Below are 14,286 nucleotides of genomic sequence, written 5' to 3'. Positions count from 1 at the left end.
ATCTTTTGTCTTGAGGTGTGACAGCACTTTTTGGGAAGTGCAGTCGCAGTGGCGGCGATAGTAACAGCGAGGACAGCGATGACAGTAACAGCTGGAGCAATAGTATTAAGTGTAGTGGCAGCAGCGGTTGATATATTCCATCTTTAGTTTTGTGGCAATGTAAATAGTTCGCCAATCGTGTGATGGAAACATAAAACGGCAGGTAAACAAGTAAAAAGAAAACACTGTGCTCCGTATGGACAGGACAACACACATCACTCTGTTCCATGGAGGCAAGCCAAGCAGGCAAACTCCAGCATGCAGGGCGACAGATACACACGATCACACAATATGTGCCAATTTATTCATTTGTCAAATCTGTTGTCAGAAGCAACCAAGCGGGTTTATCAAAGGACAACAGAGCGGGCTCACGCTGCATCAGAGCCTTCAGCGGCTTTGTTTGTGCTCCACAACCTTCCTACCTGTCTGCGAGGTTTTCACATGCAACTGCTTGCACAGCGGTGAGCAGCGCAAATTCCTTTCCAGCCCTCAGCCTGCCAGACCCTCTCTACCTGCCTCGCACAGAGCACCCACACACCCAGTCCGATCGCGGCTGAACACATTCCCCGACCCATCAGTATGACTACACAGGTTCATACCTCCATTGGTGCAGCCCAGGAAATCCCAGAACTGCATGTTGGCAGCCGGCAGACGGAGGACTGAGCCTCCGCTAAATCACAGACGCCTGTATATGCTCCTGCTGTCTCTCCACTTCCTCGTTGTACTGTATGCTGTCACTTATAGGAGAAGGAAAACACCCGCCCACTGATTGTTTCGGACTGACACACCTGAGGGCTGAGTTTCATTTCCACACAGCTGCTTCCTTTTCTCATTTCGCAGCGTCTTCCCGCTCCTTCTCCCTTCGCTTGCCACCTTATCCAGCGCTCTGTCCCTCGTCTTTATCTTATCCTGACTGAAAACAGACAGGTGTACAGATCGATCTAACATTGTCAATGTTGCTTTCCCCATCCCTGCCTCTTCAGATTAGTGGAGGTAACTGAAGAGGAGGCAAGGAGAACGGACAGACAGCGAAAGAAAGCCACAGCTGAGCGCAGGCCCTCCTCTTTAGACTTCTAGCAACACATGCAATGTTAGTAATAGAGTTGCTTCATAATTGAAATCACACATGTTAAAACAGATGGTGAAAAATGTGCAAGTCAGGTGTCTGCATACCTGCACACAGCACCAGAAAGCCATGACTGACATGCAATCGAGCAAACATTAACTAGACTTTCAATGGCATCTGGGCTGTAAAGTTTCAGCTTGGATTAATTTATTGGAATAGAGGCAACCCCGTGGAAATGAAAGGCAAAGTGAAATTTCTAGATAACTCACAAGAAAGTCAGATCCCTTTCCTTTAACTCCAAGCAGAGGCTCCATTAGTAGTAAATCTGAATCACATGTTGATGTTTATTTACTGTCCAGTGAGCTGATACCAGCCTCGTCAAGCTTTTAATCAACTACTGCATGTTCTCAACTAGCTGTTGTTCAATATTAAACGTGTCTGTTTGTCCACAGGCATGTCAAAACATCTGAGGATGCACTTTGGGGTCCTCATCCTCCAGTTTGGCTGCCAAGGGATTTGTACGGGGATGTGATCGGGGGTGACAGAAACATAAAGGCAGGAAGCAAGATGGGAAAAGGCAGGGAAACAGACATGACAGGGCAGCTCTGACTCCAACCCCGCTGAAACCCCTGAGAAACACTGACTAATCACATCCTCAGGGCTGCTGGTCATCACCAGGCTGTGTGCATTTCAGCATCACACCTTTCATGTGAGTTTAGTGCCATCAAGCCTGCTAAAGGAAGCATTTCTGCTCTTAAAACCGGGCCTGGTTCAAATATTAACACATTTCTCTCGGCCTACCACAGCGAGAAGTGTACAGTATTGTGGCTGACAAGGCAGCAAGCAAGCCAAAACACATGAGACGCTCAGGTTAAGTACGAGCTGCCCCCTTTTGTCTCAAACCCGCTGTTTTCCGACAATAAGCCTCAGCCTGAGGAGCTCGTTATTCATCAAAACTCCGGTGTTTTTGCCTCAGCGTTGCTGCTCTGCGTGACAGAAATCCTCCTTGCCTTGGACCTTTGCACCTACCCGGAGACACAGAGAGGGGTGGTTTCGGCCACTGCACCACTGTCTGTCTGTTAGGAATACAAATGACTTCTCGGTGTCAAAGTGACCGGTATTTAATATCCTTCAGCCCACGAGATGTGGCCACAAACCCTAACACCAGCTCCTAAAGACACCCCCTCGCGTATTGCATTTGCGTTAACCCCATTGTCTGTGTGTGTTACCCCCTTTAATGCTAAGCTAGCTCGGCTAACGGTGGGCTATTCCCATTTAATCCGCCCCCCAAATGGATCAATACTCACCCGCTTTAGCCCCGGAGCCCGGCCGCAACTACTCCCCGTAACCGGCCACCTTTTTCAGCCAGGAAGTTTGAATTTTACATATATATTCCCGCTGATATCAGAGCCGGCTTGGTGGCTGTGTCCTCTCCCTTCTGAGTCCCTCTCCCTGTCTGTTTTTGTCCACAACAGCGCCGTGCCCGGTAGTCGGTGTCCACTGACGCTAGCTGTTAGCACCGCTGCTGCTGCCGCTGCTGCCGGAGCCTGAGCTTTTCCAACATGGCTGCAGCTGGCGGGGCTCACTGACAGGAGGAGAGGGGCACTACGTGTCCAGCACCACTGCAAGGGTCCCTTATGTAAGACAGCACGCAACATCCTCCGTTTGTCTTGTCATATACGAGGCATGATTTATATGACATGATGCCTTGGAAGGTAAAGCTATTCACTCTGCTTTTATCCAAATTAATTACCTTTCAATTTAATTTTCAAATAATTTCTGAAAGTATAAATATTTGTTGTTTGTTTGCAACATGCCAAAAGACCTTAGTTTGCGTTTTGCTATCAATTCTGACAATTCCAGGGGTTAATAACATAAAGAGCCAATTGCCAGTAATATCTGTGTTTAATTTATTTGTCCATAAAATTCTGGTGTGGTCACATAATAATCAACCAAATAAACCACTGGTGATTACAGATCAATACAAACAAATACCCATAAAACTCAAAACATAAATAACAACAGTATAAAACTCTATCCTCTATAAAAAATGTATTAAAAGATGGCACTGGTTGAAAAAGATATGATAAATATAAGATAAAATAGAACTTTATTACTCCCAAAGGAAAGTCTTGTGCCAGAGGTTGCTCAAACATTACAGTAACATAAGAACAAAAGCAATGCAGCAATAAATCTGTGTTAACGGAGCAAGTGATAGTATCAGTGTCTATAGAATAACAGTAAACTAAGATAAATAGATTTGCCTCACCGCTGATGGTGTTGAATAAACAGCATAAACTGAGTTGCAGTCAGTGAACAAAACTGCTTCGCTGTAGGTAAGGAGATAAAAGAAGTGGGGGCTGGGGGGTGGGCACTAATGTCTTTGAACAAAATAGTCTTTATCTCACTGTGCAATACGTTCCTGAGTGAAGCTGAAATTAAATTGCTCTCCACTTTGTCAGCCCCACTTTGGGCTAGTAATCACAGTGCTTGCAGGGCGGCCATCACATTCACCTTGTAGGACAAATCACAATTCTCTACTGAAGTGGATGAAAATGTGCAGGAGTTAGAGTTTTTATGGGCAGCCTAATGCACCAAAGCCAAGTGAAATAATAGGAAACAGAAGATACATTAAGAACCGAGAGTCGTGCTGGAGCTGATATCTCATGTTTAAATGAAATCTTCAGAGATTTCTGTCATCCATTATTCATCGTAGTATCATAATGTAAGCCAAACAAAAGAAGCTTTGAAATAGAGATACACCCCAAACACATGCAAACACGCACACACACGAACACAATTGTTGTGACTTTGATGCCGACCACCATTATACTGTCTTGGATGTGTGTGTCTCCACTGTCTCGCAGTCACAGCCTAAAACAATCCATCTACTGACACACACAGTCCCACCTACACGTACAGCACATTCATGCCTGCAGCTCATACCCATACACACACAAATGCAGACACACAGTCAATTCAGAGATGATTTTTATTGTGCTAATTGTGGCGCAAGGGTGGGTGACACTTAGGTGGATTAAAACCCAAGACGTCATAGCTGCATGGTATCTGCTGGGCCACCAGCGGATCCCACATTTACACATTTGGCAGTCACACAGCTTGGCAGCTTTTGGGAAAAACCTATTATGGTTAGCGGAAAATGAATCTGTCCTATGTAATTAAACAGTATGGGAGAGAAAGGAAAAGGTAAATCAACCTTGAGCCAGCTGCAGATCACACAATACTGTATGCGGCAACACTCACTGTAGGTATAGAGGATGAAGTGTCGCACATATATTCGTCACTGTGTCTGATGGCGCTGCAGCCTTGCAAGATTAGATTTATTGGATTCAGTTTTGAATACAGTCAAGATGCTGCCTCAGAGGCCAAAGAAATTGTTTTGCACAGGAAAAATAAGGATTCAGATGCCACCATATTTTAGGCAAACATCTAGAAACTCTTGAAACAAACAGAGGCACAGATATGTCAGAACAATTTGAAATCAGCTGCCAGATTTGAAAGAAGTCACTTGGAATGATTCCTGTTTTCAAGGATATAGATTTTTCCAACATTCACACCTTTTTTTTTGCCAAAGACTTGCAAATGTCATGTTTTGCTCTCCCTTGACCTGTGATTTTCAAATGTTTGGAACATAAATGGATGAGTTTCAAACCATGAAAAGTAGTTAAATAGCTTAAAAAGAATCAGAAATTGCAAACAAATGAAAGAATGAATCAATCGTTCCTGGTATATGAGTGTGCATGGGTTGGATTAAACTGGGATTTGAAACAAATTATTACACAATGCACTTTAATCCAGCCCTCTGGGAAAGGACAAGGCTAAGAGATATTAAAATGATCTATGATGAAGTGCTAGAGGAGTGATATTAAAAGCTGAGCATGTGCTGGACATAAATTTAGCTCTCAAAAAAAAAAAAAAAAAAAGTTACTCCATAATAACCAGTAATAAAATCTCAGTAAGAAGTTATAGTATGTTATAAATATAATTAAGAAGAACAAAGCTTAATACAAGTGAAATACTCTCATATGAAGACTGCCTGATAAGAAAATGTATCTTGTCAGATAAAAAAACAAACATAATATTGTTGTTTTTTTTTTTTTTATAAAAAAAACCCATTTCATCTTAAATTTCGCTTCTTGCAGTACAGTGGAGTGTGACTGACACCACAGCGAAGGACATAGAGCTCCATCTAGTGGACAGATTGGAGAGGTGCACTATGATTTATCCTGACAGTACCACAAATAAAATGTTTACGTGTCGTGCTTACATGCAAGACATTCTGTACTATAGTGATATAACTTATATCTAACAGCAGTGAGGGTGGACAAACTTTTTCTTTCTTAAAAAAAACAAATCAAATTATCTCGAGAATGGTGATTCAATGAGAGCTTAAACTTGTGGCAAGAATGAGGGCCGACAACATGATTACTTACAACATAATGTTTATTCACCAACAGCACCGGAGACACTTACATGACATCGCTTGTTTTAATGATCGAATAGAATGTAACATATCTTTACTGTAATAATATGAATCTCAAAGCAAGTCCAAGTTAAAACATTTTGTCATCTAAATCTTTATGTCCATAACACAGTCCTGCAGTCAATAACACGCAGCAGTCTCAGTTGCATATAATCAATACACATTCCTACCATTATGAACAACCAGTTTTTACACTAGGAAGTAGTACCTTAATCATGCTCATTATACATGAATACACATCTTTTACATAAACACACGATAGCTTGATGAGTTTTCAATAAATACATTTCAGCTTTCACAATTTCCTCATGCAGTGTATATCATGATACATATCAGAGCATGAGGAAGCCTGCAGCAGCATCTCTGGTACAGCATCAGAGTCGGAAGGGAGAGAAAAAGAAGAAAAAATAGAGGAAAGTAGACAAGGACAAGAACAGGGACAGGGAGAAAAAAACACATGAAGAAGGATGCAGAGGTACAGTAACAGTATGCAGACAGGAGGAGGCTGAGTTTGAAGTTGTTGACTAGGAAGGTGCAGATGCAGAAAAGGCTGGTTAAACCGATGAAGGAATGAGGAGAGACAGAGGAGTCACATGGAGGTACGACCTGTGACTTTGCAGCTAGAGGTAGTGCAGATGAAAGGGCATGACAGATTGAAGAATTAGTGTGATTGGGATGGAAAGGTGACATTAAAGAGGAGGGAAGCTATCTGAGTTAGATATAATGAGGTATGATTGGATGTAAGTGCATGGGATATGGGACAGAGTGCACTCTAGCATGCCACTTCGGTGGACTTTGAGACGATCTGGTCCATGTTACTGCTAGAAATACTCTCCATGGAGATGTCAGTGTGTGAGCGCCCACGCTTCTCCTCGGCGCCGCGCGAGTGCACTCGGCCGCGCTGCAACTCGTTGGTGTGCGCGCGGCTCCGAGAGCCATCGAAGGACGAGATGCTGGAGCTGGAGGTCGTCCGGGACCGAAGTCTGGTCATGCTGGCGCTGGACACTGGGGAAAGAGAAGAGCCTTTAACGGCCTGCAGGGTTTAGTGAAGACTTTATGATGTTTTATGGTTATGCAATTTGGATTTCATATAAATCAATGTTTTGCCAAGTGATATAGCACAATATTGATTCACCCTGCTGTAAATCCACTTACTGGGATAAATGCCTTTATCATTTTCAGTTCTAAACACCCATATGGGGTTGCAGTAATCCTCTTATCTACAGGCAGTGATGTTTAGCAGTGGCTTGTTAGAAATAAAGTAAAATTGAGTTATCATGAGCAGCTGCTATAACTGAACAAAGAGTGACATCTCCAGAGACACAGACATTCAGGACTCTGAGATGAAAAAGTTCTAATTTAGGGTTAAGTTATAGCGACTTACGGTATCCCATCCCCTGAATGAAATATTTGAAGGCTTCAGTCACTTTGGCTGGCTGTGAAGAGAAAGATGCAAAGTATTAGATAAATTTCCAACCAATCAGGAGTGCAGATTCTCTATTTATTGTCAGCGGAGTAGCCAATGAAATGCCACAGCCTACCTGATTCACCTGAGGAAGCCCTCCACAATCTGCCATCTAGAGGAGCAAAATGCAAAGGTCAGGCCTCGGCTTCAGTCTGTCACATTAGAATCACACCAATTCGTACACGGAAATCATTTTTTATAACAAGTTATTAGGTTGTTTGTTTCGTAAACAGTCAGTTGTTACTTTGAGCAGCGTGGTCTTGGTGGGGTCGAGTTTGGAGTTGCAGTCGACCACGGCCTCCACAGCCGGAGAATTATCTCCTACCACCAGCAGAGTGGAGCACCTGTAAACCAACAGACAGGCTGGTGAAATAGGCAGAAAAACTAAGAGCCATAGTTAAGATTGACAAGACCTGCTGCAATGATGCTGTGATGACAGAGACATCGATCCAGAATAACTATTAGGGATTATTGCTCTTATGTGGATCAGGAATATGTCGTCACCTCGTGGTGTAAAGTAAGTTCAGCTGTCATCACAAGCCGACTACAATTCATCTTCACAAAAACAATCCAACTTCAGCTTTATATCATGAACAAGGAGCATTATAATATGTGAAAAACGTCAGACTATTCATTGTGAAGAGCCTGCTGATATACTCTGTTTAAAGGTCAAAGGTTGCACTAACTTGAGGGTCCTGACATTGATGTTTCCTCCAGGCGTAGGCCTCTCCACCTCCAGAGCGCTGCGGCTGTTGTAGGAGCGGAGGAACTGGCTCACGTTGGACTGGTTCATCGTCGTTGTGATGTGGTGACGGTACGTAGCGATGAGGTCGTGGTTGGTCTCGATCTCATCCTGAAAAAACAGTTTGAATTGAGATGTTTTTGTATTCGAGATGTAAATCCTACTTAAACTTTGATGAGGTTTCCACCTTTGTTGTCATGGCTACTGAAGCCAGTCACTGCAGATTGAGCCTACCTTTCCAAACAAGTGTGCGATGACTGTGTCCGGGAGAGTGTGGGTCCATCCAGTGATCTGGAACACACACAAAACAACCATCACACTCAGCTACCTTCAGATAGTAGCCTATGATGTATTTACATTACAGACACTCTCATTACACCTCTCATGGTAAAACTGGGACAAATACTGTATCATTATCAATCCAATATCTTTCTAACACGCACACACACACACACACACACACACACACACACACACACACACACACACACACACACTGCTGACCTTGTGTGCAACACTATCCATTAGTCCTTCAGCGCTGGGGTTGATGTTGATCAGAACTAATCCATCCACCAGATCAGGGTGATTGAGCTACACACACACACACACACACACACACACACACACACACACACACACACACAAGGAGAAAACCAGTTAATAATATGATTTCAACAAGTCATTAACAATTATTAACATGTTTTTCAGCAGTTGTCTAATTAATTAATCAGTGTTACTTTGTTGACTGTCCTGCTGCTCTTTTTTTACACCCAGAGGTTTTGATCAGTTTCTACATCTGACTAGACTCTGGGACATTTATGTTATTGTATCTGTGTAGCTTTGCATAGGAAAGTTTGATCTGATCATTAACTCTGGTGTAGATCTGATTTACTTAATGCCTTTTAAAAATTAAACTTGACAGTTTGGAAAAATAGGTGTCATATCATGTCAAATTGTTTAATGTCTGCCTCAAGTTCAATGGGATCGAGAGAAGGGATTTGAACTCACAGCGAATTTAGCCAGGATGTAGGCTCCTGCTCCAACTCCCAGTCCGATCACACTACGCAGCCTGCAAAGCACAAATCCCAGTATGTTGAATATGTGTGTTGAATATTCCTTTACTTCAATGAAAGGACAACTGAAAAGTGTTTGTGAAGCATCACATTAACTGCCTGTCTTACCCAAAGTGTTTGAGGACAGCGGGCAGTGCTTCAGACAGCTGGTCCATGGAGGGGTAGGTATACCTGAGGGGTCAACATCACCATCAACAGGTGTCAGTTATCGAACTCACGTTAAAGAATGGTAGAAATACAGCATGAAATGTCAATAAAAAAGGTGACTGAGAGTAATTAAGACAGTGCACTGACGCAGTTGGCAGAGTCTTGGCTCCCTCATGTTGTCCTGGTGCTTCAACGTGACAAATAGGCAAACGTCTGATGATTTCCTGCATGTCCTCATGGTTGAACAGTGTGGCAAAACAGGACTTGTCTGTAAGAAGAAAAGACAAAAACTGAACTCAATTTTTCTTGAAGTGAGGTGATTAATAGAGGTGATACGAATAGAGAGAATTTAGAAAGTGTGGAATATGGTTTTTCAATATGCAAAAAAGTTTGGATTAAAATGTAAAAGAGGTAGTTGTTTAGAGGAAAATAAAATAGAGCAAAGGATGCTGGAATGACTTAGCAGATGTAAACAAAGTGATGTTACAGAAATAAATCAGATACCTGAGATATACCAATCTTAACTTGGATATCAGCGTATTTATACATCTTATGTTCTACTTCTTGTCTATGTTTACATTTCTTACACTTGTATACTGGTGTGTTATGTGGTGTGTACAGGATATTAAAATAACAAATACAGCGCCACTGTGGGACTAAGCTGGGACTTACGGTTCAGTCCGACATCATGAAATGTCAGTATGATGGGGCGGTTTGCCCTTGGAGTCCCTGTCATGATGCAGTTAAGGTTCCCATACTGGGTCTCTACGTGCTCCTCCTGAAACAAACACACACATTCAATCACACATTCAGATAAATAACACACGCTGCAATTAAACTGCTGGCCAAAATTCATTTATTTCATTTGGCTATTTTAATTATGTTGAACAGAAGAAGACAATTTTAACTGTAAGTCTTTCCCAATGTAGAGATGCAGAATAAAACTCTGTGATAAGTAACTTAATTTACAGCTGCATATTTGCATTACAGCTGAAACCTCAAGATTAATTTAAGACCTTTCTGACGGGATACTCACAGTGATTTGGGGCTCAAAGACAGAGTCGCACTCGTTGTCCTCCAGTACCATGGCTGATGATGCAGAGTAGACCACGAAGGAGCTGTGCAGTAGATGCAGAGCAGATGTCCCGCTTGAAGTCTTTGATTCTTAACTTCCTCTTAATTATTGAAGCAAATTGAATTGTATTTACGCTGCCAGTCCTGCAGAAAGAAACAACCTGAGAGCACTGGTGGTGTGTGTGTGTGACAAACTGTTTGTTTGAGCTGGTTTATATATCCTCCAGCGCTGATCTGTCTCTAAGCCCTAACTCTGACCTGGCTCACACGTGGCCAACTGGCCCCTTCCTGTTTTAATCTGACCTCAGGCTGCTGCATTGCCACAGGGACAGCACTGGATTTCTCCAGGGAATTAAGCAGAACATCCTCACTGAAAAAAAAAGTTTTCATGCATATGTTTTTATGCAGTTGTAATGATAATTCTAAGATTTCCCTTTGGGATTACTTGAGTTATGATTCTGAAGTTTGTTTCAGGCATTTATTAAACTTAAGTTTTCTTTTTAAATCAGCTCTGAATCGTGTATTTAAATTTTTCTTGCAGAACAACATAAACATTTTGAAACCAATTATCAATTTGGGCTGTCATAAACTTGCTCAGTGGGAACTTACATTAAAATCACAAGTAAAGCTTGTTATTTTTTGCCATGAGGTGTCAGGGGAATCACCACACCTTCAGCCAAACCATGAGGAGTTCAGCTGTCTAATCTCAGCGTGCCATCTGCTCCTCGCAGCGAAGCACTCAGCTCCCTGCAGTTCAGTAACCTTGACCCTCCTGCTAACTTAATACAGTGTATTAACTTGCTTTGGTTGGTTCCTCTGAACTCTCTGTATGTCATGCTGCTCTTATTCAGCACTACAGATAGAATTAACTCAGATATTTCAAAGGTGAAACCTTTAAAGCATCGGTGCATTCAGCTGGTCTATCTTTCAAAAAGCCATCGTACTCTTTAACTCTCTTTGTGTGTTTGTTTTTAAAGCACCAAAGGTGGACCTGTGCTTTATGTAGCAGTGGATGAAATAATTGATAAATGAAAATTTCTCTGTGAAAACTTTCCATAGTTTCACAAAACAAAACAATAGAAATGGAGGTCATGTGACCCTTTCAAGGCAGTTTGAGGAGATTTAACTCTCAAATAAATTTAATTATCACGTTATTTGGCAGTGTGAGGCAATTCTTCAACAGTTATTGAATGAAGAATAAATAAATTGATTTTCAGAGAGAAAGCAGTTTCATTTCAAATTGAAAAAATCATTGAGGGCCTCATTTAAAATGACGTAGAGTGATATTTTAAAAGATCCAAAATACTAAAATATCCAAAATAAGACATTTAGTCAAAACAAGTATATAAATACAGCTCATAAAAGATACAGGTACAAAAAAAGCAAATTCAATTAAAAAAACAATACAAACAGAAGCTGAATGGTCATGGATTTAAATTCATCAAGGGGTACCAAAGTACCCATTTTTAGGGAGTTTCATAAAGAGTTGCAGGTAGTTGGGACACAGAAACTATAGAAAACACATCGTTCAGTACAAACTCAAGAGACTTGCAGTGAAAGCCAGTCATTAGACCAGGTTTAATGTGATCCAGAGGGCCAGTTAAGCACAGCAGTGATATAGGATAACTCCCAAATAAGGTCCTTATAGATGAACAAATACATTGCATATGACATCTCACAGCCAGAGGAGACCCCCCAGCCTTTTCATACATAAACATCATCAGTAATAAACCTGAGACTAGAACGATCAACAGCATCCAGGAGAGAAAGCATAATGGCGAAAAAGACAGCAGCACTCCTCTTCCCATGAGGCATTGGGGTTAATTGAAGTTCTATTTTTACATCTAAAAATTTTTTTTGTCCAACTTTGCTGAGAGGACTGTCTGTATGATTTCAAATGTCAGTTTGTCACCTGCTCAAACGTAGAGGTATTTATATTCTGTAACTCTCTCAATGTTGAATTTGTGCAAAAAACTTACAAAGTGTGAAAAGTCAGATGTTAACTGGTTTTGATGATTTTTTTTTACTTCCTCTAGTGCTTGTGTTGATGTGTATGAACATAGAGTAGTCAATCACATCAAGGTAATTTAATTGCTCTTAAATGAAATGATGTTTCCCTCATGATGGCAGAGGGTCAAAGGTTTATGGGTTCGCTGCAGAAAATCACAGTGGCTGAATGAATGAGTGTTCTCCTCTAAGTTACGTAGCCCTGAGCAAAACGCTGAATCCACGTTATTGCAAATATCTGCAACTATCTGCGTGCTGCAGACTATACAAGAACATGATATTCTCTAGATTGATCAATTAAAACACACGATAGAGTCTAGACAGGTAGGCTACGCCGCAGACAGGAACAGCTGGCAGAGCGGAAACACAGCAGACTGCGCCGTGTCCACCTTCTTTAAGACGTAATGCCACCTCGAACACACACAGAGCTGGAGGAGAGCTGTGTGTGCAGCACGTCTAATCCAGTTAGTGGTGGCTGAAGAGCAGAGGGCAGCAGATGGGTCTTACTCAGCCTCACGTCAGTCTGAAGCCATTTTAACATCATAACCCTGACTAAGCTTTGGCCTGATAGCCTATTTCACCATTGACTACTGGCCCATATTTTGGGGCATGTGATGTATCACAGAGTGTAAACAGAGATTTAACAATGGCAACAACACTAAGCTAAGTTGTTTTCTACTGTGTGTTTGAGATTTAGAGTGACTTTATGCATAATAACACTAGTGCTGCCATTAATTTTAAAAGTAGCAGTTTACAGAACAAAACACAACTCTTATAGGAGCAATTTTTAAGATCACACCTGCTGTTTAACTGAAGACACGCTGCCACCTGATCAGACAGCACATTAAGCTTGTGAAAGAGATTAAGAGGCACATTCAGCCGTGCACATTGACCTTACCCAACTGGGAACAGAGTAAAGTGCTGTTAAAGAATTTTAAACCCTAAGAATTTATGGCTACTGTTATATTTGATAGAAATGGCTACAAAACCAACATTTCTTTACTTTGTAGAGTCATATTTTGAATTAAATGCTGTCAACCCTCAGTATGTGGCAGGCATTTAAGGGTCAAATAATCTAAAGGAGAGTGCAACACATATGTCTGGGTGTTTGTGTTTTTTGTGTGGTGTGGTCCATACGTATTGAAAACATTTTTTTTTTTTTTTTTTGTCAGAAAGGTATTTTTCACAGCAGATATTTTGGCTTGTCAGAGGAGTAAAAGCACAGCTCTTAGTTCAAGTGCACACTCTGTTCAAGTGTCCCAGTAAGTGATGACGTGACAGTGAGTCAGCACGCACAATACCTGAAACAGAAGCTGCCAAATGGGATTCAGCCATCATTAATTTCATAATTACAGCTGTGCTTTTCCTTCTGTAACATCAAAATGTCTGAAATAGACCTATTATGACCATGGTGTACTCTCAGAGTTCACCTAAATGTAGGCATACAACATACTAAGCAGGTTTTGTCACTTACGCCTACATCAGAGGACATCACCCAAGAACTTCTACTGCATCATATATGACATTACCAGCTAAGACATTTTATGAAATATTGCAGCATTTGTTAAGTTTGTCTTTTTTTTGTTTGTTTGTTTTTTTGTTTTACAAACCTGCAGTTAATCTAAAGAGTGTATAAATATTTCTGTTTCCTGATGCTTCCAACCAGTAAACACATCCAAGACAAACCTTTCACTTGGATTGGAGATTCCCAGTGTGGCTCAGCACATTCTGCACCTTTGTGTCTTTTACATGCTGAGTCCACTAGATGGCGCTTCATGCCCGCTTTGTGGATGCAGCCTGTCAAGCGGCAGCATGAAGAAGGTCAGGATGTCATCACACAGCTTTGGTTTTACACCTTGTTTTTTTTTAAATGACAGTTACTTTTGGTTAAAATGTTGTGTTTGTTGATGTATTTCTCATATGTGCACACAAACTGTTATAATGCACTAAACTATGCAGATTCTTTGGTAAATAATGAGCTTAATTCCCACTTTGCTATGCGCTCTCACATTACTTCAATTTGACTTATAATTCTGCAAGAAACGTGTTCAACAAGCTATTTTGGGATGTGAGATGGCGCTTCTTTTTTCCCTTGGTCTTGAAATCCTATGTGGGTGTGTCTGTTCCAAAACAGATGGACCAGACGGTGAGATGGAAAGCTTTGAAAGG

General features: G+C 41.4%; 2 protein-coding genes across 4 annotated transcripts in view; both read right to left on the bottom strand.

Moving 5' to 3' along the window:
* The window catches only part of LOC143325291 (focal adhesion kinase 1-like), a 58,533-nt gene extending 55,864 nt beyond the window's left edge, over positions 1-2,669 (bottom strand). For 2 of the 3 annotated variants that reach the window (XM_076738273.1, XM_076738277.1), the window contains exon 1: positions 2,413-2,669. The gene's annotated coding sequence lies outside the window, so the exon portion shown is untranslated. The remainder of the gene's footprint in view (positions 1-2,412) is intronic. The other variant, XM_076738274.1, reaches the window with a different exon arrangement.
* A 2,882-nt stretch (positions 2,670-5,551) lies between these two features.
* On the bottom strand, positions 5,552-10,237 carry LOC143324176 (protein NDRG1-like). Its single transcript, XM_076736451.1, has 12 exons — positions 10,073-10,237; positions 9,709-9,814; positions 9,184-9,304; positions 8,998-9,060; positions 8,825-8,885; positions 8,321-8,407; positions 8,051-8,107; positions 7,761-7,927; positions 7,319-7,418; positions 7,151-7,186; positions 6,994-7,045; positions 5,552-6,614 (listed from the first exon to the last, which is right to left on the bottom strand). Exons 1-12 carry the CDS (start codon positions 10,121-10,123, stop codon positions 6,382-6,384), a joined length of 1,134 nt encoding a protein of 377 aa, XP_076592566.1. The 5' UTR covers positions 10,124-10,237; the 3' UTR covers positions 5,552-6,381.
* Positions 10,238-14,286: the final 4,049 nt, after the last annotated feature.

Source organism: Chaetodon auriga, chromosome 8 (genome assembly GCF_051107435.1).
Source record: "Chaetodon auriga isolate fChaAug3 chromosome 8, fChaAug3.hap1, whole genome shotgun sequence".
NCBI classification, from domain to species: Eukaryota; Metazoa; Chordata; class Actinopteri; order Chaetodontiformes; family Chaetodontidae; genus Chaetodon; species Chaetodon auriga.
Note: the sequence above shows the minus strand (reverse complement) of the source record. Positions and strands in the feature narration are given on the sequence as shown.